Source organism: Cavia porcellus, unplaced genomic scaffold (assembly GCF_034190915.1).
Source record: "Cavia porcellus strain 051 isolate PalLab524CR breed Dunkin Hartley unplaced genomic scaffold, mCavPor4.1 scaffold_5, whole genome shotgun sequence".
Lineage (NCBI taxonomy): Eukaryota > Metazoa > Chordata > Mammalia > Rodentia > Caviidae > Cavia > Cavia porcellus.
In genome coordinates this window covers 71,373,400-71,401,258 of record NW_026947488.1, presented here as the reverse complement: position 1 = coordinate 71,401,258, position 27,859 = coordinate 71,373,400, and the positions used below count along the sequence as shown (strand labels likewise).

At 35.4% G+C, this 27,859-nt stretch overlaps 1 protein-coding gene across 5 annotated transcripts; it reads left to right on the top strand.

The window, feature by feature from the left end:
* The first annotated feature begins 244 nt into the window (after nucleotides 1-244).
* LOC100712949 (phospholipid scramblase 1) lies at nucleotides 245-26,016 on the top strand. Of its 5 annotated transcripts, XM_063249153.1 has the most exons (9): nucleotides 275-412; nucleotides 533-753; nucleotides 10,418-10,498; nucleotides 15,766-16,031; nucleotides 17,379-17,421; nucleotides 20,073-20,293; nucleotides 20,412-20,573; nucleotides 21,538-21,699; nucleotides 24,881-26,016. In XM_063249153.1, exons 3-9 carry the CDS (start codon nucleotides 10,426-10,428, stop codon nucleotides 24,935-24,937), a joined length of 984 nt encoding a protein of 327 aa, XP_063105223.1. In that variant the 5' UTR covers nucleotides 275-412; nucleotides 533-753; nucleotides 10,418-10,425; the 3' UTR covers nucleotides 24,938-26,016. The 5 variants fall into 5 exon arrangements, with proteins under 5 accessions (XP_063105222.1, XP_063105225.1, XP_063105223.1 ...); XM_063249152.1 differs by lacking the exon at nucleotides 533-753 and having other exon boundaries at nucleotides 245-412; XM_063249154.1 differs by lacking the exons at nucleotides 275-412; nucleotides 533-753 and adding an exon at nucleotides 9,210-9,408.
* Nucleotides 26,017-27,859: the final 1,843 nt, after the last annotated feature.

The window sequence follows — 27,859 nt, the reverse complement described above, 5'->3', positions numbered from 1 at the left end:
ATCTGAGGTCTTGGAGGTCAAGACCAGAGTTAACTGAGTTCCTTGAGAAGGCTCCTCTCCAGTTGACGAATCCCAGTTCAGGTGCAGCCACACCAATGGGACGCCTTTCACTGCAGGACAGAGGTTTCTGGTTCCTTTCCCAGGAACAGAAAGGGACAGAAGCTCCTCCCCGGTAAAGTGAAAGCCACCGAGACCCCAGGCGTCCGCGCGCCTGCGGGGAAGGAAGTCCTGCCCTAGCCGGGACCCCGGAAGCGCCGCCGGTCACTGGGGGGCGCTTTTCCTGCTTTCCGCGGAGCAGGCTGCGAAGCTCGGTGCTTCCCCGCGCGGCTCAGGGGAGTGCAGCTCAGTCGGGCGGGCGGACTCCCGGACCTCGGGTCTCAGCGGTAGCGAGCGAGGACCGCGGCGGCAGCAGGTAAGCCAGCTGCGTTCTCCCCTCTCCGGGAAAGAACTGGGGGCTCCGTGGCTCCCCAGAAGGAAGCTGGGGATGCCCCAGCTGGTGAGCGGGAGCCTGAGGATCGTGTTTGCTTTGGAGGTGGCAGATGTGTGATGGAGACTGGGAAAGTGCCCTGTTGTGACACACGGGGAAACACCTAGCCCACCTGGTAACCATTCTAGTGACGAAGTGACAAGGTGTTGCCAGGGAAAATCTGGCTGACCTCTGCGTCCACTTAGCTGCACTGCTTCAGAGCTCAGAGGACAGCCTCAACGCCTGGCCGGAGGCTGAGTCCCCCCAGCTTCTGTCAACGTAATAAGGTATTAGTAACTAATAAGACTTACTAGATGCCATTGAAAGTTAAGTATTAATTGGGATTATGATTAGAATATAAGATTATGCTTGATATTCTAGAATACCAGCGGTATAGGAAAGGCAGAGAGGGAACATGTTAGAGTGATCGGCTGTGTTCAGGCCGCCTGAATTTGGACTCTGCCTCGACTACTTGCCAGTTTTGGACTCTCACCTGGTGTCTATATACATATTTCTTCAGTTTGCCTTTTCTCTGAACTTGTGTAATTATTACTAGAGATAGAAGAGTTAAGACCTATGTGTATTAATATATTAATGGAGTACCTGACCGGAGAGAGAAATTAACAAAAGTTAATTTTTCATATATCTGAGGGCTCCTTGTTGCTTTTAACTCACTATCTGGTTAATGGGTGGTTTTATTTATGAACTGTTGTTCCTGATAAAGTGAATGTGGCCTCTCTAGAGTTCCAGATCATCAAACAAGGCATTTTTAGTTTCAGTTTAGGGATTTGAGATAGCTGGTTAATACAAGGGAAACTTCCAGTGCCAAGTGATAGGAAAGCAGGGTGCTGTGTGTCTTTCCTCAACTATGAAACAGCACAGCATTCTTTTCAGACCACCCTTGGGATTCAGACAGTTGTAGGATCTGAACAACAACAACAACAAATCACAGGGAATTTTTAAATTATTGAAAGACAAACTGGATGGATTTCATAGAAAAAGGGCATGTAAAATGGGTGGGTTGTAAAAGACTTGCAAAAGTACTTAGCTAAGAGGTGGAGAGACATTAAGATGTGGGAGCTGGCTCTCCTATATCTCTCCATCTTTATGTCTAAGGACTTCTCTTTCCTGTGCTCTGTAATCTCCACATCTTTCATTTTCTTAACTGCATCAAAATATTTTTAATCTCAGACTTTTACTTGTAAGATTCCCATGTTTACACTGCACATCACAACACATCCACCTCACTCTGATCTTGTTGACTTTACACATTTTTCTGTTCAGATATGAATATCCTGACAGTGACACTGCCCTTACTGTCTAAATCGCTGTTCTCAAAGCCCTTTGTTATTGCATAATTATTTTTACTCATAGTACTTAAGTGTGTTTTCAGAAACATATTTCACTGTTTGTCTCCGGGAGTGTCTTGCATGATAGAATGCTGCAGTATGTGATACGAGCCGTATCTGTTTGTATCTTCACTCCTTGAAAACCACACATGTTATCCTAAGTGAATATTTATGCATGAAATATTTCCACGGATGTGCATGTGTGTTCACACACACACACACACACACACACACACACACGCACACTACAGTTCTACACTAAAAGATTCTCAATCAAAATCTGGCACCCTAGCTAAGTATAGACACTTCTCATTTAATGACTGAGTTCTGTTTCATTAAATGAATTGGTTACTAAATGAATTTGATATAGTATGTACATTATAATATTCAGAACAAAGAAATGGTCCAAGAATGCTCCAATTTGATGACTTTGCTTTTATTTGTGTGACTCTTACATGCAGTACTGTAATGCATCATGGAACATAAAGTGCTAGTACTGTACTGTACAATAGAATCAGCAAAAATTACAATATTATGTAAACAAGATGTACTGTACCAAAAAAGATACTGAGGCTTTATAAACAAGATCTATAGAACTGTACCCCCAAAAAAATGACAGGTGATAAATCCAAGGACTAGGTCATTAAGCAAGGAATATGTGTAGTAATATTTTTTCTTTCAATTTTCCAAGTTTTGTCTTAATAAATGCTGGAAAAATCTTACCTGTCTTAGTAAGAATTATGAGATCAGAGAGTAAATTGGAATTCAGTGCTTTTTTGTTTTCCATGAAGCAGATACCATAAAGATTCCCTCTAGAATATATTTCTGAAAGTTATTAGTCTTTTTTCCCCCCACTGGAATAGGGACATGAGTGTAAATGATACGAATCATGAATCATCTTAATTCAGCTAATTAGTAACCTGTGTGGAATTAAGTACCCATTTTATCTCTATGCAGTACTTTCTTCATTTGTAAGCAGAAAAGGAAACAGCTCAAAGTTGTGAAGAACCATTAGGTTGTCCATAAAGGCTTTTTAGAATAGAACATTAGGGCTGGGGATATGGTTCAGCCGCAGAGTACCTCTGCCTAGCAAGCGCGAGTCCTCATTTCAATTCCTGGTACCAAACATAAAGAAAGTTTAAAAAAGAATAGAATAGGACATCAGTCAAATTAGAACAACTAATTTTCTTTTTTTTTTTTTTTTTTTTTGTCTTTTTCGTTTTTATCGGTACCAGGGATCGAACTCACGACTGCCTGCTTGCAAAGCAGGCGCTTATGCCGCTGAGCTAAATCCCCAACCCCTAGAGCAACTAATTTTCAAAGATCAGTTTTACAACTTTGGTCTCTTTGGTTTATTCGTTTATGAAATACTTGATCACTACTACTTCAGTTTATTGTAGTTGATGTATGATCAATACTTTTCAAGGTTCACTGTCCCATCCCAAGTTGATTCTAAGCACATTTGCTTTTATTTCTTAAGCCTAAAATACAGAAGTGTGTGGTAATAGAAACTTCCTGTTATAAGATGCATTGCCTTTCCGTTCAACCTCAGAGCATTTCTAACTCATATACTACGGATATACACACTGGTCTAGTCAAAAGCTCGCACACTCTGCTGCATCCATTTGTGTAAATGCAAATATTTTTATTAAACTTTCTTTCTTTAGATAATAACTAACCCTTTGTAAGTGCACACAATTTACTAAAAACAATTAGAAATGTAGGAAAATTTCTTGGTGACTTAACACATATTTTCTTCTTGCCTTGACTTATTTAAAATTGTTCTCTTTCAAAGTGTCTCATTTTACTTATTAGTGGACAATTAGAGACCTAGCATTCTGGTGATTGTTTTTAAAGTGGTAGTGTGTTGCTAAAATAGTTCAGAGCATATATTTCCATTTTGGGAGTTGTGAGGAGTATAAACACTAGTCTTTTGTTTTGGATGAGTAGGTAGAGAAGTGTGATTTGTTCTTAGGAAATTAATAAACTCCCATAAACAATGCAGATCTAGATAATGCTTCTTTAACATATAGAACACTCTGACCTCCAAGGAATACCTTTTGAAAGCAATAAACAAAATCTTAGGCTCTAGAGAGATGGACCAAAAATTTTTACAGTAGTATGAATTGTGAAGATGTAACTGGAAATGACCACACTGTTTTTCCCTTAATAAGAGTATTTTGCAATTATTGAATAGCCTTTGCCAGCAATTTAGTATTATTGAAAGAATAACTTTAACAGATATACTTTTGTAGTATATGCCTCAATTTTCTCCAAAGTTCTTATGTAACACTGAAAGAAAGGTGTACGATGTAGATCATATTTTCTAGTTCCATGGTTCCAGTGCTATGACTATATTACAGACTATTTTAGTTCCTTTCTTCCCTCTAAGAAAATATTCAGTACCCAAAGTTAGAAGAGGGAAGTTCAGATCACCGTTAGTGGAGGTTCCCATCCCTCATCAGTTAGATCCAAGGCAAAGAAGCATCATGGAGTAGAAACAGTTCATGGTGGAACATAGAAAAGCAACAAGGGACACCATAGCTCTTCTTATCTAGGGCACTTAGAAAAGGTAGCACTCATACCCTTAATCATAGTGCCCTTGATTATGTTACACCATAAATCAATTCATTCATCACACATTGTAGATCCAGTAACCTCTAAAAACACTCCAACTATGGCCACATGAGGCTTTGGGTGAATATCTAAACACAAGCCATAACATTCTGTCCCTCATCCCCCAAAGACTCATGCATATTGCTTTCTGAAAGAGACATTTAGTCCATTTCCAAGAGTTGCCAAAGTTCTGAGTTTCAGCATTGCTGAAAAGTCCAAGACCAAAGTCTGCTCTGAGATTTAAGATACACTCTTAGCTGCAAGCTCTTGTATAAATTAAAAGAAAGTTAAACACTTCCAATATTCAATAGGACAAGATGGACATATCCATTCCAAAAGTTACAAATAGAGGTATAGCAAGGAATGAGAAAAAAGTAAGACCAAAGTCCAGCAGCATAAACATTAAATCCCACTGTTCCACTTCCAGCATCCCTGGCAATCTGTGGCAAGTTGTGAACTCCAAAGGACTGGAATGGCTCCACTTCTATGCCACGTGTGGTGGTGGAAGCTCCCATAGCTTCTTTCTGGGGCCAGCTGTGCTCCCTCTTTGCAGTTTTCCCCAAACAGCTGACAATTCATATTTCTAGCTTCTCCAACCTTCTGAGGTCTCCATTGGCTCCTTCAGCTTTATATCCACAGCTTCACACACTGCCCTCTCGGGGGAACACTGCTTGGCCTTCATCTGAAAGCCTAGTGGAAGGCTTCCTGACCCAGTAACTCTTGCATTACGTGTACTCCTAAAACCAGCACCACATGGATGACACCACGGTCTCTCACCAGCTGGAGCAGTAGGCTTTCTGTTCTCTTAGCTATAGGGATTTGGTGTCTATGAAGCAAATCCTGAGGAATAACTTCCCTAGACCACAGCCATTCTCGTACATGGTATTCTGGGGCTCTCCTCTTAAAGCAAAGTCTTTGCAACTCTGAGGCTGGAAATACTAGGGCCCAGCTGGTTCTTGTGTTCTCAGATCACCATTTCTGTTGTCTTCTTCTGAAACATTTAGGTCTTTTCTTGCTCATATTTTTAATGACCAGTCTCTACTCTGTTCCATCTTTTTATTTTTTTAAGGCAAAAAGGTTTATTTCAAGTCACAGTTCCCAAAAGTTTGAGTCCGTATCTGGATGGATCCAAGACAGGGTGGCATGGCAGAGGGGTAGACAGGAGAAATAGTCCTTGGAAAGCAGAGCACGCAGAAGATAGCCAGCAGTGAAGTAGCAAGCAGCAAATCCTCTGTTCCATCTTCCTAGGCTGAAACTTTACTGGAGCTTCCTTTATGACCAAACTCAAAACATTTTGAATCATTCTACTGGGTGCTTTCGTCCTTGACTCTTAACATAATTCTGGCTAAAAGCTCCAGCAGTAGTCATGCCACCACTCCAGCATTAGACCACCTTGAAATTTCTTCTGCCAGATTAATGCATCTGCCACCTTTAATGTCAGTCTCAGACAAAGTCTAAGGAAGCAAAATGCAGACAAACTTTCTGCCAAGGAATAACACACATTGTTGGAGTCTAGCAGCCATTGCAGTCCTTCTAGAAGAAACCCCTTGAGCCCAATGTTTACTGGCAGAATTTTTATCACCTTCTTGTCTTCTGTGCTGTAACTGGAATCACCCATCAAGTACACCCTAAGGCATTCCAGCTCTACTTTTTCAGTCAGCATCTCCAAATCTTTCCTGATTGTTTCCCTTCCCACAACTCAGTTTCAAAAACTCTTGCGCCACATGGTTAGGTAATGTCATAGCAATGACTTCACTTCTCTGTTACCAAACACTGTCTTAGTTACTTTTCTCATTGCTGAGATAAAGTACTCCATGCCCAAAATTAGAAGAGGGAAAATTTATTTGACTCACTGTTAGTGAAGGTTTCCATCCATTATCACCTGGATCCAAGGAGGGCATCACAGAGGAGTAGTTCATGGTGAGCAGAAGATAGCAATGCAGCAAGGGACAACCACAGCTCTTTCTATCCCTTGTATTTTATCCAGGGCACTTAGCATGCACACTTTTATTCCTAGTGCTCTTGATCCTACCATTGCACCTTGAATCAATTCTAGTGCCACCCACTTTAGAACCAGCTTCCTCTGAAAAAGCCCCATGTGTGAACACATGAAACTTGGGGGAACCTTTAAATACAAGCCATATCACAAATATTTTGTTTTTCTTTGGGTCATAACTGTGATTTTCTGTTTTCCAAAGAAAGTCTTTGTGGAATTTTTAACAGTTCTCATGTTAAATTTATTGACTAATTGGTACAATAAGAGATAGACTTAATTATTTCCAAAACTGAGTCTTACATATCTTGGGATAGATCTGTTAAGGTTTTGAAAACCTTAATTTTACTGAATTATGTAGGGAACTTTATGTGCAAAATTGACAATGTTGAATAATTTTGAAATTGAAAAATAGGAACTGGTTTCTCTGGGAAACTGTTCACATAATTAGTCATGTGGAAATCCAGCAATGTTACAATTACATTTAGAAGGAGTTAGTTAAACGAGAACCCTTTGGAGGGGGGATGGGAATAGAAAGGACCTATTCAGTTTAGTCTGTGGGACCAAGATAAAGCTTTGGGGCAACAGAATTTTTGCATGTACATCGGTTGTAGTTAATAGGCACAAAATGGGTTAAGGTTTATAGTAGAAAAATTAGGGACTAAAATGGGATCAAAGTACCAGAAAACAGAGGTAGTGAGTAGGACATTTTGTTGCTATTCATGTTTCTGTAGAAATAATCAAATGCAAAAGTGCACTAAGATTGTCAGAGTTGCTGCAGTCATGACAAACGAAAAGGTCTTCATCAACAGAGTAGAGTGTTAGGCCTTCTCAGATTTGCCACTCACACTGGGCAGAATAGGACCTGGCATGCTAGATATATTTACAGTGACATAACCTGGGAGTTAATCTTTCTTGTCCACCTTCTAGAATATTCCTGGATCTGAGATAGAAAGGCTGGAAAGTGGACCACATACTTTCTGTAGGTGTATGAGTCCTGAAAGCTGAAAATTTTTGGGTCTTTCCCCAAGAAGTATTCCTTTATGACTTTGCTCACTATATATCATTGTTTCTTTTCTCCAAAGGCCTTCAGGAAGTGTTAGTCATCGTGGCCTTTCCAACAACTTTAAATTACTTCTCAGAAACATGGCACAGGGAACGGGCTCAAGTCCAAAAGGTTTAAATGACTGGAAGGCTGGATGAGATAAATAAAGAGGACTGTCCCAGAAGTGTGACCATATAGTTCAAGAATATCTTATATCACCTGTCATATTTGCCTTGTAAATTTGTAGACACTGAGCTAATAATATCAGATCTTTTTTTTCAGAACTATGTAAACTATAGTCCAGCAGAGTATTATTTAAAGCATTTAGTTTTCTTCCCTACAATATGACATGTGTTTACTTGTTATTTGCTGCAATGTTTTATTCATTCTATGAACTTTTCATTGATTTTGTGCTATTTATGCTTCAGAATTCAGTGCTGAATTTAGTGATTCAGGTATAGACAGTATGTATGCAAATATCCATTGCCACTGACTTTTCATTAATATTTAATAAAAAACTGTAGGGGAAGCTAAACATAAGCCTTGCTAGTAAATAATATTGTACAGTGTGTCCTATTGTCAGCAAGAGTGTTTTTCTGTTTTTGTTGTGCATAATATATTCATGAAGGCTACTCAAGTCACATTAACATAATAAATTTAATATGCCAATTCATTGAAACAAATTCTTCAGATATATTCCCTAATATTTATTCCATAACATACATGTGTGTGTGTGTCTGTATGCTGAAATATATAACAATCAAAATATTCTCACTTTTTCCCTGAAGGCTCTAAATTGGACATTTAATAATGTAATGAAAGATTTTGCCTATTTAACATTTAAGGTTCCAAAGGAAAAAATAATAAACATCAAGGAAAATACCAAAAACCAAATAGTATGTTTCTGAGTAATATTTTCTTCTTTTTTCTTTTTCATGATAACCCCCAAGTGATTCATTTCTCACTAAAATGTCAGTCTTGATCGTAATATTAGATAATTTTCAGCACCAGACCCTTTCTTTTTTTAAATTTATTTTTAATTTTTATTAATGCCTTGCTGTATGTAATGATTACATTGAGTGTGGAAGGTGGTACATGCACATAACACATCTGAATTGTTTTTACTTCCCCTATTCCTCCTCTCACTCCCACCTCATCCATCACTTGGCCTCCTTCTCATTTGCAAAAGGTCTATTTTCCTGTTTTTTTATTTTTTACCTTTTATTCTGCCCTGTAAATTATTAATACTTGGCGCACACCTATAATCTCAGCATTTGGGAGACTGAGACTGGAGGATCCCTGAGATTTCATGGCCAGCCTGAACTACCTAGTGAGAGACTCTGTCTCAACAAGAAAAATAAAGACAAAAGACCAAAAAGTATTTATACTTTGGATTTGTCATGTAAGAGAAGTCATATAGTATTTAAACTTGTGTAGACCCCTTATTGTCTACACACTGAGTTTTGTGATTTTGGAGAATGCTCTATTTACTTGATCTTATTTTTAAAACTCAGTGACTTTAACATGCCATTCCCATCCCAGAATCCACTCTGATTAAATTAAACCCATATAATTTAGTCCTAAACAGGGTTCAGATGAGGAAAAGGTTACAGGAGGCAGTAAGGTCTGACACAGATGAATGCTGGCCTGAAACTTTAGCGATTTCCTGAGTTTGCTATTTTACTTTCGCTTTTCTTAGGACAATGAAATGAAAATTGTCCCCAGTTCAGATGAGTGGAGGAGTGGCATTCCGGCCTCATTTGTATTACCAGTACTGACAGGAAAGTTATGAGTCAAACTTGAAGTCACACTTGGAGTTTGTTTCCTTGGATCTCTTCTTTTAAATTTAATCTTGAATTTTGCACCCCTGCCTGAGAGTTTGGCTTCAAGCAAGAGCTTAACATCCAGAGAACTAAGGAGCTGAGCTGCTCATCTGCAGGTAGAAAATAGAAGGAAATGGTGTGGATGGAGTAAACTTTGAAATTTCAGAGATTTGTGGTAATTCAGGCTATGTTGTAATGCTTGTCCAAGTGAAGGACCCAGTTTTAGGAAGGGGATTCTTTGTTGCCTGAATTTCTACAGTTCATGTGGACTGCATTCTGTTGGTGTTACTATAAAACTGATTGCGGAGGAGAGGGAGACTGCCACCCAGGCTTCCTGATAAGCCCATGAGATTAAATGAGTTTATTGTCTTTGAAAGTTTATTCTAGCAGCACATACCGAAAATGTTAGATTGAAAGATGAATACTGAAGTGCATGTATTATTTTAAATGTTAAAATAATGTTTACAGCAATTATTATAGCTACCTTTAAAATTATCCATACTCCTACTATTACCATCATCACACATAAACTTTGTTTATTGCTTTCTTTACAATTTATGGTGTACCTTATTTTATTTTTTGGTTTTTTGAGACGAGATCTTGCTGTATAGTTCAGGTTGGCCTTGAACTCATGCAGTGTACACGACCACAGCCCCTGTGTGTGTGTGTGTGTGTGTGTGTGTGTGTGTGTGTGTGTATGTGTGTGTGTGTGTGTGTGTGTGCGCATGTGTGTGTTTTGGTACTGGGGATTGAACTCATGACCTTGTGCTTGCCACACCAGCACTTATACTACTTAGCTAAATCCCTGGCCCTGTATGTGTGTTTTTAAAACTCTGTCTTGTTTTGAATATCATAAAACTGAAGTCTGTAACTGAACACTCATAAGCATATTTGAAAATTAGGAATTCAGCCTCAGTAACTCAGCTGTCTCACAGTATCTAAAAGAGAAGCAGGGTTCTTTGAAGGGGATTTTACTGAAAATTAACTCTGATAACATACAATTTATGTTGATTGAATTTACTTTGTTTCAAAGAGCATAAGAATACACAGTGAAAATTATTTACACTTCTTTGTAATGTTTATTATATTTAAGCAGTCATAAATTTACTTTTCTTTGAATTACAGACATCCAAATGGATTCTTCTCATCCAGAAAATAAATTTGCAACAGGGTATAATCCACAGTTTCCACCAGCAGCATTTCAAGGTAAAATAAGTGATTAAAAAGAAAAATAATCGATTGATAGTCCCAAAATAGAGAAGGAAATGAAGAGGGAGAAAATAAGTATCTTTAGGTTGGTAATTCCTTCTCTTGATCTCACATGAAAGAAATTTTGACAATCTAGCCATTCCCAATTTTCTTTTGGAGTACGTATTTTCCATAGAAGTAATCTTTTATTTATGGAAGACAGGAAAAAGTGTGAAGGAGAACTAGCAAAATTGATAGTGAATTTACATTAAGAAAATTAAATACAAGGCTGCAGGTAAATTAAACCCCCAAATACATAAAGTAAGTACAATATGTTATTGATTGTTGCTCTTTTCTGAAAGTTCTGATACTGTAATGTTACTTAACAGATTTATCCTTCTGGGTTTGAAAAATGCCATATTTGGGATTTGCTTTGTTCAATTAGTACAATAGAACAATGATCAGACTACTTAAAACTAGAAGCTATAATCAGGAGAAATGTTAGCCATGGTTGGGTATGGTGGCACACACCTCTAATTCCAGCACTCAGGAGGTCAAAGCAGAAAGTTTGCCATGAATTTAAGGTTAACCTGAACTACATAGCAAGATCCTGTCTCAAAAACCCAGACAGGAGAGAGAGAGAAAGTCAGAGAGCAACGTTAGCTACCTTGGAATAATTTACATTTTTATTTCGTAACAAATATGGAAGCTTTATTTCTACTTGTTAATTCATGCTTTTCTTTTTAAAAAATTTTTTATTTTATTTAAAGAAAGAAAGAAAAGAAAATTTAAAAAAATAGAAAACAAGAAAAAAAGTAGAATAGAGAATTCAAAAAATAGAAAATTAACATCATAACATTGCTAGTTGATATATTACCTATTGTCATCTTAACAATAGTTGTTAAACTTATAAAATCAAAGCATAAAATGTTGCTAGACACTCAAACATTGACAGCACAAACTCTTCTGTTAATGATCTAACAGAAATTTAGTAATATGGTCATCTATCTTACACACTATACATACTGTTATATACTTTAGAGCACTTTCCTTCCCTTTCACTTTTACAATATCTGTGATACTTTTTGGATCCTATTATTGTCAGATCTTATTATTTTTTAAACTAGAAAGAATGTGATACTTACTAATGTGAGTCTTGTTTATTTCACTAATGAGGATATTCTCAAGTTGCCTCCAATTACCTGTAAAGGCCTCAAGATCATCCTTTTTATAGCTGAGTAATAGTCCATTGTAAAAAAATACCACATCTTTTTCATCCACTTTGCAGTTGATGGGCATCTTGATTGTTTCCAAGATTTAGCTATCACAAACTGGGCTGCTATGAACACGGGTACACATATATCACTATGGCATGACCTTTTCAATTTTTCTGGGAAAATACCCAGGAGGAGAATAGCTGGATGGAATGGAACTTCCAATCCTAGTTTTTTTTGAGGATAATTAATTCTTTTCATTTTTATGAAAAATGATTTAGTTACATCACTATGTTGTATGGAGTACAGATTCATAAAAGAAACAGATTATCATTTAGACAGATGCAGTTACTGATACTAATATATTTAGAAATGTCAAAGTTCATAGTGTGCATGGATTTACAAGTATGCCGAATACTCACATCTTGTAAGACATTGAAGGGACTTAGGATCAAAGCTGATCTGGCTGGCATAGAAATATGTTCCCATTTTGTTCTTTTCTCTGAGCAAACAAATTTTCTTGGCAACTAACTAGCCTGTTTCATTGTCCTTAGAAATCTCCACATATGTCCTAGATTTTATCCAAATCTTTACAATTAAGAGTGTGATTTAGATAAGCACTAAGGTCTGAGGTAGTGGTTCTTAACCATGGTTGTTCTCAAGTATCATCTAACTAACATATAACATCTAACACCGTCCCAGGAAAATTGAACAAGATTTCTAACTCAAGGATTGCTTATTTTTAATATTTCAAGTGGTTCTGATACGAAACCAGAGTTGAGAATTCTGCTGTAAATTTTTTCATGGTTTTGAAGAATTATTTCAAAAACTATGATATTTATTCAAGACATTTACAGAATAGTTTAATTTGCTGCATAGCTAGCTAAAACTAGAAATAAATAATTAAATTCAGATATAACCAGACTTGAGAGTTTGTTAGAAAAATACCTTTGTTTTAATTCCCGACACCAAGGCTGCATATATTATAGGTCTTGAAATACCATTGATGTCAAAAATAATTATAGCTGAAAAATGAGAGCTTACTGTGCCATAGGCATTATTTTAAATGAAGTTCATGTGGGTTAGATCTTTTAATCTCAGAACATTTGTAGTTTGTAAATATTGTCAGTCCTATGTATATATGCCCTTAGAGTCAACCAACTGTAGAATGAAAATATTCAAATATTAAATTACATCTTTAATGAATATGTATGAACCATTTCCTCACCATTATTCAGCTATATACATAGCATTTACATTGTATTAGATATTCTAAGTGATCTTGAAAGTATATAGGAAGATGTGTAATGAGTCATGAACCAATCCCTGTAGGTGTCAAGAGCCATTCTACTATTAATTACCCCTTTATTCATCAGATAACTAATGCGTAGAGACTTTGGATGAGGTTTCCATTCTGCTCTTAGTAGTTGTGTGGTGCTTCTTAAGGCTGGCTGTCTGCCACTACTCTACTGGCCATTTTTAAAGATTAATAAACACCTCGGTTTGTCATTAATCCGGAAGTTTTCCTTAAATGTTCTTTATATTTAACTCTCACGAATCTTCAGATCTTACATAAAAGATGATACCTCAGGGAAGCTTTTCCTATTCCCCTTTGCCCTCCTGTGTTGGTCAGCATACAGTCCCTGTGATGAAACATCTCAAAAAGTCAGTTTAAGCTACAAAAGGTTTATTTTGGCTCACAGTTTTCAATCTTTGGTTCACTGGCTGCATGACTTCAGGTTTGAGGGAGGCTAAAACATCACAGCAGCAGGACCATGGCGGTGGAGAGTCACATACATCAAGGCAGCCAAGAAGCAAAGAATGTCAGGGGCAGAGGCCAAGATATATCCTAGCAAGTTACATCTCTAGTGACCTACTTTGTCAAACTAGGCGCCAACTATTTATTAACCACCCTTTCAGCTGTGAAGTCATGAATGATTTATTTCATTGATATGGTTAGTACTTTCATGCTCTGATCACTTGCCCACAAACATATGAGCCTTTTGGGGAGTTTTTTTTTTTTTAATCGAAACAGTAAAACTTTACCTCTTTTCATTTCAACAGCTAACCTTAGCAATCTGCCTTCATAAAATTTTGGCCCCTTACTTTAAAATGTTTGTCTCTCTAACTCTAATTAATAAATTTCACTAGTACCTCTCTAGAATAAAGATGAATATAGAGTTGTCTCTCCTGCTAGGTAATGAGCACTGGGATTGCTTCTGTGTTTCTCACTGTAAATCCTAATGCTCAGAACTGTTAAAAACTTTGTGAGCTACAATGACATCATGGAAATCACTCTTCTGCTCAGAATCCTCCAACAGCTGCCACTTAGAGGATTTGCACAGATTAACTGTTTTCCTTTGCTTTGCTCACAGCCATTCCTAATCTTCCTCTTACAATGATCCTCTCTGTTGATAAACAGGACAATTTTATTCCCCAAGCCAGAGTTTTTACATTTGCTCTTCCTTCTTCCTGAAAAATTTCTCACCAGATTTAACATTAAGTTTTTCTTTGTCATCTTTTAGAATTCAGTTTCACGTCTAGCTATCTAAAATGATTGCCTCATATCCTGTCATCACCCCACTATATTTTTATTCATCACATCAATATAAAATGTTTTTGTTTTTGTTTCCCAGAGATTGGCTTATAAGCCTACTGAGAGCAGTTTCCCTTGTTGAAAGCTGTGTACTGTGATTCTACAGTGGAACCACCAACATACTTGTTCCCTATAAATATTTATTCATCGTAAACATGCTAAAGTATAAAAGTTATATTTAAAAGCCTTATTAGTTTAGCCTGTTGTTAGCCTTAGTATTCAGTGTTATGAATTTTGTCAGAAATGTTATTTGTAAAAGTATTTATATTCTAAGTATTCTAAATGTTAAATTTTTCATGGTTTTTAATTTTATTGAATATAGTCCTTTAAATATATTTCATGTATATGGCTACAACTCTGTAAATAAGTTTATTTATTTAAAGTGTTATTATAATCGCACTCACAGAGAATATACACTACACACTAAATTTATCTTCTCTGCTTATTAACTATTTAGCTTCTTGGAACTTTTGTCTTGCTTGTTCCTCCCACTGTATTTTCCAAAGAGCTTAGAGTATTACATTGTGAAGTTTGGATTTCTAACCTAAATATGTTTGGTTTTTAATGGATTAGTGGTATAGGAGAGCAATACAATTTGGATTAAAACTCCAAACAATGGTTTACACCAGCAATACCAGCAACTTGGGAAAATGAGGCAGAAAGATCAGAAGTTCAAGGGCAGCCTGGGAAGTTTAGAAAGACTTTGCCCCCAAAATACCAAAAAAATAAATAAATAAATAAATAAATAAAAGATTGAGAGTATAACTCAAGGATATAGTTGCTGTTACAGTAAATATCAATTATATGAAAAGAACACCAGAATAGAACAGAACAAGTCCAGGCAAATTATTAACCCAGATAAGTACTTGAAACCTACAAGGAAGAAATGTTACTTCTATGCCAGAGTTTCTCAACAGTAACACTATGATACCAGCACCACACATTTTTGAAATTCTAATGAAAAAAAAATATTCTCCAGATCTTTCTAAATATCCTCTGGGTAAAGCAGGAAAAAATTCACTTCCAGGTCTGTAGATACGGGAAGTATGTTAGGTACAATCCCCGAATTATCATGGGGTTGCTTTCTTTGGTCTTTGAAGTACTGACCCAAAGTTTTTATTTTGTATCTTTGACCCAGTGCCATTCCTCTTGTTTTAATGTAATCATGCCCAAATGTTTATATTATCGATGCCAGATCATACAGTAGCAGACTTTGTTATAAAAGCATATTTTTTCCAGGTTTGAAAAAAGAGGGCTATATGCTACCTTTATTCACAGCTATCATCCTCAAAATAGAAGTGTAAAGTGAACACATACTGCATTAAAAATCTCTGAAAGACAAAACTGTAAATTAAATGTCACAGATACAGGTTTCCTAAATAAAGAGGATAATTTGAGGATGGCTGTGCTAACTCAAGATGAGTTGACAATTCCTATTCTGTGCAGAGATGTTATTTTACTTGTTCCTATTTCAGGACCTCCTGGGCAAACTGACTACCCTGGTCCCCAGGGTGGCTACCTAGGTCCCCAGGCTGGCTACCCTGGGCCCTATGTTGCGTATCCGGGTCCCTACGCTGGAGCTCCAATCCCACCAGGCAGCTTTGCAGGTCCTGGCCAGCCTGGGTTTCCTGTACAGAATCAGCCAGGATATAATCAGCCGGGTGCACCTGCAGGGGTGCCATGGATGCCAGCACCACCACCTCCATTGAACTGCCCACCTGGGCTGGAATACTTAAGTCAGGTAATTTCAAATATATACAGATTTACAAAAGTCACAACTGGGCACCCGGTTTACTTAAATAATTTAAGAAAATCTGAAATGGTAAATCAGTAGTTCTTATTAACAGATTACTCTTAATTCTTATAGGTCACATTTTAAGCAAAATACAAATACATGAGGTAATTGTGTTTTCTGTGTGCATGACTAAAATGTGTTAACAGTCAATAGCAAATATTCATTAAGCAGTATGGTCTAGCTTTTGTTGTGAGCATAGTTACATGTATTTTCTCACTTAGTCTTTCCAAAAAACTTATGATGTATTTGTCCCATAATGATCATTTTTCAGAAGAGGAATCTGAGGTCAGAAGAAGTTATCTACCTTGGTCAGAATTAGAAACTTTAGACAGTAAGAGTAGTTCTTTAATCTAGACCTTTGTACTGAACTCACTGCCCTATTATCCCAACACTGAATAGTTTTCTTGGGAACAGAAAAAGAACTTTGAATAAAGTCTATTCCTTAGAATTAATAATGAGGATCAAACAAAGGGTTAATATGTTGTGCTTGCTATGACTCACCTTTTACAACCAATAGAACTGTGTGTTTATAATGTTGTTTTCATTCCTTGGAAGATCCAGTATTATAAATACAGCATAAGTGAAAGGAGAGAGGAACCCAGTATTTTGCTCTACTACAGGGTGATGACTGTTGGCATGTGAGGGTTAACATTTATTTGGTGTGAGAAATCAGATAGGTAAAACAAGAGTAGAAGTTCTGTAAACAAAAGGTGGGTTTTTTTTTGTTTTGTTTTTTTGTACCAGGGATTGAACTCACGACCTCGCACTTGCCAGGGCAGGCACTTATGCCATAAACAAAGGATTTATGATATCCACACAGTATACAGTAAGTCAGATGTGTCTCTGGCACAATCTACTCACTTAATTTTCCACAATACACTCAAGCAGGATATATAATAAGAATTTTAGTCATAAATATATTCTGGGAGAAATACTCAGAAATGCACATTTTCAAAAAGAGTGTCCCATAAAATACTTAGAAGAAATTGTCACCTACTATAATTGCTGAAGCCAAGTGCACTTAAAATTGAAAATGGTAGGACAGAAATCTTTTTAACTGAATAAAAAAGGTTATGAATGTTTTTTGTGCCTCTTCTAGAAAGAACATTGTTGTGGGAATTCCAGTTTAAATTAGTTTCATTTGACATAAAGCTTTTTACATTAAGTGAAAAATTTCAACAGATATTTTACCTATTAAAAGCATTAAAGTTAGTTTTAGATTATCATGTAAATTTAAATATTGATAATTACATGTGCTTGATTTTTTTGTTTTGTTTTGTTTTGTTTTAATAGATAGATCAGATTCTGGTTCACCAGCAAATTGAACTTCTGGAAGGTATGTATTCACTAGATTGGTACTATTTCTAGAGAGAGAAGTTTACGCAAACAAAGGCTTATCAGTCACCACAAGTACAGTGCTGCAGCTCATTTGGGACAGTTAACCATGTGACTGACAAGTGTCTATCTTCACAAGAATGAAAGTGTAAACCTTATCCATGTTTTACTTTTGAAAATTAGGAGTCAAATGCTAAAATACTTGTTTTACTGAGCAACTATTTTCACGATACTGACATTAGATTAGAAGGAAGACAATCAAAGGTTACATTTGCTTTCCTCCCTATCTACAAATCAAGTTATTCTATCACAGTACTTGGTTCCTACCACTTCAGCGGTGGATTTGTCATTTATCCTTACCTTGAAAATGCACAGAACTACATGCAAATGTTTAGTCACCTTAGTAACTTTCCAAAGAGATTGATCTTACTTAATTTGGCTATAATATTCTGGAAAATTATTGTTTGTGTCCATAGTTTCTCCTGGGACTTTAGATGAATCCTATATTAAATGCTCCTACAAGAACAGTCCTGCTCCTCTGAGCAAGCCTAATGTGACCAGATGGCTCCCTGGGGTCAGTGCTTACCAGATACAAGAAGAAATATAGGAAATCAGTAGACTTTTCAGGAAGCTGCCAGGGAGTGAGACTTAGTAGAATTATGCACTGTAGTGTTTTCTTTTTTGATGTAAGTGTGTAGTGAAAATTGCTGGTTTATAGATATTTAAATCCATCTTTTTTTAAAAATCCATCTTTTAAGGCTTTTAAGTCCATCTTAACCTGTTTACAAAAATCCTGTTACTGGTACAAATTAAACCATGAATTGTATAAGTATAGAAATGGAATTTTATTAAACTATATAATCACCTGTTACATTGAAATTATTTATAATGCATATTGTTGGATATAAATAATATTCTTGATTTTGTTCAGTGTCTGTAATGGTTTTTTTGGAATACAGCTCATTGATGATTATCTGCATTTTTGAGTATAGTTTATTCTGTAATATATGCTATGTATTACATAAAATCCAAATAGGGTGATACCATATATAATACATCATATATGTCTTTGTAGATTTGTAGATACCGATTTATATATAAATAGATTGATAACTATTTGTGAAATGCATAATTTGATTGTGAAATATCTAATAATTTTCAAATTTAATTTGAAGTTTTTAAAAAAGATATCCTAGGACTGAGGGTTCAGCTGCATAAGCACCTGGCAAGCACAAGATCATGAGTTCGATCCCCTGTACCAAAAATAAGATATCCTTAATGATCTTTTACCCTCCAATTGAAAGTCTATATCATTTTCTCATGCTGTGAACAGTATAAAGAAGATGATTACCCTAGTTTTTATATTATCTGTGCAATAACACATTTTTCTCATTTTTCTCAATCTTAAAAGACCTAAAAACATAAACATGAGACTTTTTTCCACATTCTCAAGTAACCAGTAACATTGCATAAACCAATGTTTTTTTAAAATAAAAAAACTAAAATTAAAATTTTCTGAGATTATGCTGCTTAGTGAACTACACTGTGAATATCAGTTTAATATTTTTTCCTCACCAAACTTTTGACTGTGAGACATGTTGAGGTCAAGGATCATACTTATTATTATATGCAGGTAGTGTGTCTCCCACACACACTTTAGGATGTAGTTTGAGCCTTCATATATTTCTTTTAAACATACTGTGATCCCAGTATCTGAGGACTATGGACAAGTGGGAACATTAACTGCTCCTCTCTGCCTCTGAGAATGGAGTCTTTTCGAAGGTGTTGATTCCTATGGGAAGTCCTTAGTAAGATACCACATATGCATCAGCATTTAACATTACTCCACTTTCTTCGCAAAGAGATAGGCCCCTAGAATGTGCAGAAATCTCTTTGTATTCCCATAGTCTGTGCAGCCTATGAGTTAAAGTGATGATTGTCAAATATGTTTGTTCCCCACTGCCTAATACCCATCTCCCACTTCCAGCTAGTGATGACCTAAAAACAAGGGTGTCCTGGACACAATGTGATGTTCTAATTAATTACCCTTCCATTTTCACACTGCATTTTACCTGTATGAATTGGGAGTAAACCTTCATTACCTTTGTTCAAACATGATACAAAAAATGAGTCAATAATTTCTAAAATGTCTCGAGCCAATTTCTTTAACACAGTGTTACTACCTATGTAATTCCTTTATACCATATTAAAACTGTACCATAAAAGTGGACATTTATCCACATACCAGGACAGCTCCATCCATCTACATCATGGTACCAATCTTCTGCAGAAAAGTTCCGCTTTGCAGCAGTCTGTGGAATTCAGAGACACAACTTGTTTTTTTGTTTTTGTTTTTGTCTTTGTCTTTTTTTCTTTTTTTATTGGTACCGGGATCCCTGCTTGCAAGGCAGGCACTTATGCTGCTGAGCTAAATCCCCAGCTCCCACAACTTGTTTTTACCAGAGTAGTTTCTCCTTATTTAACTTTTTTCTCAATGTTGATCACTTCCAAAACAAAAAGACCTTTTATTTCCCTTTCATGTGATGCTTGGAGTATCATCCAAAACTGGTATAACTAGATGTTACATACCATAGAAAAGATTCATTTTTATTAACAAAACGGTGATTATTGATTCCCCTTTTATGTTTCCAGTCTTAGTCGGCTTTGAAACTAATAATAAATATGAAATTAAGAACAGCCTTGGACAGAGGGTTTACTTTGCAGTGGAAGACAATGATTGCTGCACTCGCAACTGCTGTGGACCAGCGAGGCCCTTCACCTTGAAAATTCTTGATAATTTGGGCCGAGAAGTTGTAACTATGGAGAGGCCACTGAGATGTAGCAGCTGTTTTTTCCCCTGCTGCCTCCAGGAGGTCAGTGTGCAGTTACCATGGCAATTTCTAAAGTAGTTCAGGAAGAGCTTTCACCTTTTTGTTGAACATAAACATTATAATTATTGTTATGCTTATTTATGTTCTTTTGCTATTATAGATAGAAATCCAGGCTCCTCCTGGTGTTCCAATAGGCTATGTTAGTCAGAAGTGGCACCCCTGTCTGCCTAAATTTACTGTTCAAAATGAGAGGAGAGAGGATGTACTAAAAATAATTGGTCCATGTATCGTGTGTAGCTGTTGTTCGGATATTGATTTTGAGGTAAGAAATATCATAATGTTTATAAGATTTGCTTTCTTGTACTTTTTTTTTTGGTGTGGAGGGGTACCAGGAATTGAACTCAGACCTTGCGCTTGCAAGGTAGATGCTTATGCCACTGAGCTAAATCCTCAGCCCAAGATTTGCTTTCTTATAGTCCAAAAAATAAAATATTATAGTGTGTTACACATATACTAAGTGTTTTTCATTTATGTTTCAAAGAGAGATAATGTACTCAAGTATTTAACTTAAGTCATTAATCTCATTAAAGTTCAGTATTGATTTTGCTAAATGCAAAAAGTAAAGAAAACTATGTAGTCATAGATTTAAAAAAAAGAAAAAGAAAACAAAAATATGTGGGAGTTAAACATCATACTTCCAGTGAAACTATGGAACACCAACACTCAGGAGATCAAAGCACGCTAAATCACAAGTACAAAGCCGGCCTTGTATTGTTATACTTATTTATGTTCTTTTGCTATTGTAGATAGAAATCCAGGCTCCTCCTGGTGTTCCAATAGGCTATGTTAGTCAGAAGTGGCCTGGGTTACAAACTAACTCTGTGCAATGATAATATCACAATAATATAAAAACAACATGATAGAATGCTGGCTTTATCTAAATCTCATGCTTCATCTCGTGTATCCTTCCTTAATCTGCATTGTAAGCATTGATCTAGACCACGTTCAGAAGGTCTGACTGCTTTACTTCCTTCAAAGAGAACAATTACACTAAGACAGTATTAATAAAGTTAATACAAAAGTACCTTCTTTTCCTCAGTTTCACTCTTTATAACTTCAGTTAACCAAATTCAACTATATTCTAAAAATACTTAATGGAAGCAGAGAGATTATTGGTCATAGATACAGATGGGCATAATTGAATGCAATGTTTATTTCACACCAGTTTTGACAGTAGTTTTGGTGTAAGTTTTCTACAAATCTTTATGATTACTTTTCCAATGTAGGTTAAATCTCTTGATGAGCAATCTGTAGTTGGCAAGATTTCCAAACAGTGGTCGGGTTTTGTGAGAGAGGCATTCACGGATGCTGACAACTTTGGGATTCAGTTTCCTTTAGACCTGGATGTGAAAATGAAAACTGTGATGCTTGGTGCATGTTTCCTCATTGTAAGTTCACTCTTATTTGTCTTGGTCACATATTGTTGCTCTGTTATCATTCTGAAATGAACCAATAGTTTGTGTATTGCAAAATGGCCTTCTTTAATTAATGGATTTTGTAGAAAATTCCTTTTAATCCTGGTTCTGAAGTGCCACTTGATTCTGACACTCTGGATACACAGGTAACCAGTTTCTGTCTGAAGAATATGCATTTTCACAAGAAAAGGATTTTATTTATTATGCTTATCTTAAAGTATTTATTTGAAAACACAGAATTGGTGCTTTGGGAAAGATTTTGAATCTGGGCATATGTGGAATGTCAGTGAAAGAAGGAAATTCTGTTCTGATTTACTGTTATCTAATGTATAAATAAAACTAAGACACCTATCAAGTCCTCAGGTCTCTTAGTTTAAGACAAATAGTCAAAGAGAGCCAAGATTCTAAATTCTTTTTGGTTTTTTTTTTTTTTTTTTTTTTTTTTTTTTTTAGTCTTTTTCGTTTTTATCGGTACCAGGAATTGAACTCACGAGTGCCTGCTTCCAAGGCAGGTACTTATGCCGCTGAGCTAAATCCCCAGCCCCAAGATTCTAAACTCTTAAACCCCCAAGTACCAAAAAAGAACAAAATCATGTAATTTTAAAGAAAATGGAAAAAATGGAGACCAGAATGTTAAGTGAAATCAGCTAGATTCAGAATGTCAAATATCCTGTTTTCTCTCTTGAAGAATATAGGAGAAGGAGGACAGAGAGGAGAGGAATGGGTGATAGAGTGAGATAACGAAGTATAAAGGAAACTGACAGAAAAGGAAAGAAATGGGAGAGGGAGGAGTTAGGGACAAGAGATAATGAGATGGAAAATGACCAAAGAATATTATATGCATGTACAAATATACCAAAATGAAACACACGAAGTTTTATAATCAAGATGTAACTAATAAAAAAAAATAGAACTCTGAGTACCAGATATACTTCAACTAAGTCAGAAACTCAATTAGAAATTTATATAGCACCCTAGTTGGTAATAGTATTTAGCAAAGTTTGAGGACTTCAGTAACAGCAGAGGTCTTTGACATTAGCTGCACAATAGAAATACCTTTGTAGCTTTGCATACTCTCCTTGGCTGCTTTATACCCAAATCTGTCACATCAGAATCTGAATTATTGGAACTCAGCCTTGTATCCTTACAGAAATTATAGATAATTGCTTGCATTGTGCAGCCAAAGTCTAAAACAGTAGAGGAATGTGTCAAATATTAATTTGTGCATATAATTAGAAAAAGTAAGAATACACAGGAAATAAGAACCCATCCTACTTTCTTCATTAAGTGCCCAAGCAAATAAAACAACAAAGATAAACTGAAAGAGGTACAGTTTGTAGATCATGCTGGTATGACAATCAAACAAGGGTATTTATAGAGACATTTCTGAGCCATTCAGAGAGACTTGAGAACTGTCTGATAAAATGAATTCATGATTAATGATATAATGACAATATTATTAACATGAAAATCTGTATTTATTAGAGACACATACTGAAGTACTTTGCTATATGATGATTTCATTTCATGGATTTACTTTCAAATAATAGGAATAAGGACAACGAAATCTAGTGAACGGAATAATAGATGAAATAATAAATGAAATGTTTCATGCTTTATGCTATTCTAAATTGGTATATGCTTAATGTTGTCTGTAATAAAGTTTAAATATATTCAGAATTATATGTAAAAATTGGACCTTTAGTAAATGTTATTTTTACCTAAAGAGTAAATTTAATCCTACATTTTAGGAAACTGTTTAAACAAAGTCAAGATATGGGACGGATATTACATATTTAAGGAAAGAAAGCCATCTAGAATGTAAGATTGATGGAAAATGCAAGTGGCAGTAGGGGAAAGGGCTATACTTATGGTCTTCTTTGAAGAACTTTTAAAAGTACAATAAGAGGACACAAATGTGTTCTGATATCCTATCACACAGTAGAGTAACTGTACACACTAATAATGTAATGTGTATTACTAAAAAGCAAAAAAAGAATTTTGAATATTTTTATCCATAAAAACGATAAAAATTTGAGGAGACAAGTAGGTTTAAACTGATTGAAGCATGGCACAATGTATACCTGTATTAAAACAGCACATGGTAACACATAGTTGCATACAATTTTTATGTGTCAGTTAAAACAAAAAAAAATTTTTTTAATGTTTAAATATTATACACCTTTTTCTAGACACACATTAACTCATTGGAAATTTTTTAATTAATTGGTTTAAAACTAGGTAAAATAAAATAAGATTAAATTCGAATTTTAGTCAATTAAATCGTAGTGAGAATGCGGGAAATGGATTGGAGGAAGATTAAACTGACTAGTATAATGCAAGTTATTGGAGAAAAAGTTACATTATTACCTTTGTAGAGATTTAATAACATAATAAATGCAAAAGAAATAAGATGCATAGGATTTTTCCTTATGGCATAGAGGGAAGGCAGGGTCTAGTTATATACAGTGATGGAGTGAAATACTGTGGTTACACTTGATAGGTTTGTGAAAGAATGGATGATCCTAAAACAAAAAGTTCTTTGGCTGTCATCATCCTGAAAAACTAGCTAAAGCTGTACCTGGAACTCCTGTCACTAGAGAAGCTGTATGACTAGAGAAGGTCCACCAAAAATTAAGGAAAAAGAATGGAAGAGAAAGATTTCAAAGTATATCAAAAAAGTGTTATTAGAGAAGTTAACAGGTGATTAAATTCCTACAAGATACAGTAATGAAACTTAATTGTTCTTATAATGAAAAGGTGATTGCATATGGTAGCACATGCCTGTAATAATAGCACGAGAGGCTGAGGCAAGAGGATCACGGTGACTTCAAGGCCATTCTGTCCTTAGTGAGTTCAAGGCCAGCCTGAGCTACATAATGAGACCCTGTCTCAGAAAAACAAAACAAAACAAAAATACCCAAAAAAATGAAAAAGAAAAGAAAAGAAAGGGGGAAAATATGAAAAGGGAGAAAAATGAAAAGGCAAAGCAAATTGCATAGATATAAACTTTTCCCAGATTTGCCTATCATATTTAATCTGTGTGTAACAGGTGTGTTGTTGTGTGTCCTCTGTACTATTTGCTTTCTTTATCTGAGAATTGCTCTCTATTTTACTGGAAAAATTTATTTCTGTACTTTTTTTTTCTAACCAGGACTTCATGTTTTTTGAACATACTGACAACCAGAACCAAAGATCAGGAGTATGGTAGTAGATTCATGAACGTGTCCTCAGAAAATCTGAAGTATGCACATTGGATGAGACTATAAAAAGTAAATCTTTTCTTCTTGTGTTGGTGTCTGTATGATTTAAAGTGTGACGCTGGTAGATCCAGTTGTATGATTTCACTTTCATGTTATAGTCTGTTTTCTGTATCTGTGTCATATAAATATTATATATTTTTACATTTTTAGATATTCACTGTGAATCTGAGATAAGGTGTATATGAGATTTTATATTTAGAAAGGAAAATTTCCAGGGGCTGGGGATTTAGCCCAGTGGCATAAGCGTCTGCCTTGCAAGAGGGCAGTGATGAGTTCGATCCCCAGTACCAATAAAAAGGAAAAAGAAAAAAGAAAAAAAAAAAAAAGAAAGGAAAATTTCCTATAAAAATTGTTTGTATTTAATCAGTGTGCTATTTTCTATTTCATACCACAACCAAAGCTTTATTAAACTTTAATAAACAACTAAATGACTGAATTTCTTTTGATAAAGTTTATTTCATATTAAAAACAAAATGCTATTTTAAAAAATACTATCTATTCAGAAGCTTTCACAAAACCAGTTTCTATTTCCTTTGCTATTATTGTCTAATATTACTGAATATGGATATTATTAAGGAAAAGTAAAAGGTATTTACCTCTTTAAGAAATCATAGTGCATTTAAATATTTCTGTTAACTAATCTACAACTCAAAGTAATTTTCATAAAAAACAATAAATATCCTATTTTAAATGTTTTCAGTGAACAAAGGTATGATTTATTGCTAAGAAAACACTAAAAAGACTCACTTTCTCTTCAACTAGGGAGATCTTTTTCAAATGGATGGGGGAGGCGGTTTATTGAGAGAATGGAGGGAAAGGGATGGGAAAAAAATTGAAAGGGGAAAATCGTGATGAAAATAGAGCTTTTGCAAATGGGTATGGAACCAAGAGTTGGAGGGAGCCAAAGGGAGGAGAGGAGTAGAAAATTTTAAAAAAGAAAGATGTATACATGTACCAACTCTTCATGACAAATGTAATCATTATGTACTGCACACATGTACTAATAAATAAATGTTATAAAGACTCATTTTCTCTAAAATCTTATTATTGATATGATTTTTGAAATTATTATTTACACATGAACTATTTTGTTCCTGTATTCTAATAATTCTAGAAAATCGTGAGGAAATTCTCAGATGTCAATTAATTGGAAAAGAAACATACTTGTTCATATTATAGACTTTAATACTGATTGATTAAGTTATAGCAATAAAGGGCAACCCAACTTCTGGGCCCCCTCCTGTCCCTCTCAGAAACTTTCTTTCACAGTAATTTCTTCTGCTCTTAAAAAAAGTAAAAAATGAAAGGCAATCCCATTTCTGATAACTATAAGATTATCAGAAATAAACACATAGTGAATAGTGTGTAAATATAGCATTGAGCAACCTCTTTCTTTATATATTACCATTCTTACTCAACCATACTTGTTTTAAAATACCAGTGAGAAGAATCCCTCAGAATGGAATAAATCTTTTTCAACTGCTAGTCAGCCTTAAAATATGACGCTTTGGTTAAATATACAGAGCTAGCTGGGCCAAGGTTCAATCCTTCCTCAATTTTATTAGGAAACTTTATCATCTGGTACAGGCCTCTAGAGTATAATTTTGTTCTGTTTAATGCAGAGTAATTTGGTTTTCAATTCAGAAAGACTAAGAACCCCAGGATAAATGTAAGCCTCTTTAAACAGATTAACCAAATAGGATGAAAGTCAGGATTCATTAACAATACAGCTGTTTGAAAGGGGAAATTCAAGCACTGGAACTGTAACTGAAAGATAAAGAATTGAAAAGATAATAGAATTAAAGCAATAGTAAAATAACAGTTTTTCGAAGTTGTTTTAAGTCAGGATTCATGAACCACATATGGAAGCAGTTAACACTGAGCTAGCAGTAGCCAGGAGGGCCAGAAGGAGAACCAATAAGCCAACCCACACCATCATGTGAGTCAGTTAGCACAAGGGGTGGGAGACAGGAAGAGCACCCCCTCCCCACACCAGCAGTTGGCTGATTTAGAGAAACACAGGTTGAGATAATAGCAACAGAAATACAAAAACAATGCTTGTATTGTTTGACTTTGCAGGACTAAAGCTGGTAGTTGGAGCATCTATGTAGAAGACAACAATGTACAATATAACAACGATGGGCAATTTCTTTCTTGTTTTTGAAATCCAATATTGTTCTTGTGTTTTGTTCCTTTTGTTTTATTCCCTTTAAAAAAAAAAGAAAGCAGTTAACATTAACAGTTATTCAAGAAATTATTTTGTCTCCACTGTTTCACTTGTTTGGCTATGGAAAGATGTCACCAAGTTCAGTAACAATCTTTCTAAGAGTGAGAACATCGCTCAGTGATACAGCCCTTAGCCTACCATGCATGAGGCCCTGGGTTCAATCCTCAGTACCCCAAAAGAAATAATACTGTGTTAAACCAAAAGTTACATATTCTAGTTAAATACTCTTCAACAATTTTCAGATTTGATAGATACTGTCTGTGCAATGTTAGTTTTTTTTTTTTTTTTAACTTACCTAAATGTTCAGTTAATTTTAAAAATCTGCATTTTGACAAAGTTGAAACCTGGAGTATTTTCTTTTTCACCCTCAAGTATGTGCATGATTTTAACATTAAGTAATAAATGAAGCAAAACTGAACAAACAGTAAAAAATTTGAATGATTAAAAAATGTTAAAGTAAAAGACACCTTGTCACTAATCTCATCAAATTATTTCCTCTTGATTTGAACATATGTATTCCATTATTCTCACCATTTTTTGAAGCAGTCATGGAAGTTCTTTTCCGTGTATTTAGTTGCATTTCCAAGGCTGCCACAGTGTTCTCAATCAACTCAAAACATTTACTTTTTTGTGGTCATTTTGG

Excerpts from the sequence above, each read along its gene's own strand:
- LOC100712949 (XM_063249152.1), top strand. The coding sequence starts at position 10,426 with ATGGATTCTTCTCATCCAGAAAATAAATTTGCAACAGGGTATAATCCA. Across the intron at positions 10,499-15,765 it reads TCCACCAGCAGCATTTCAAG|GACCTCCTGGGCAAACTGAC; the intron begins GTAAAATAAGTG and ends TTCCTATTTCAG. Across the intron at positions 21,700-24,880 it reads TTGGTGCATGTTTCCTCATT|GACTTCATGTTTTTTGAACA; the intron begins GTAAGTTCACTC and ends TTTTCTAACCAG.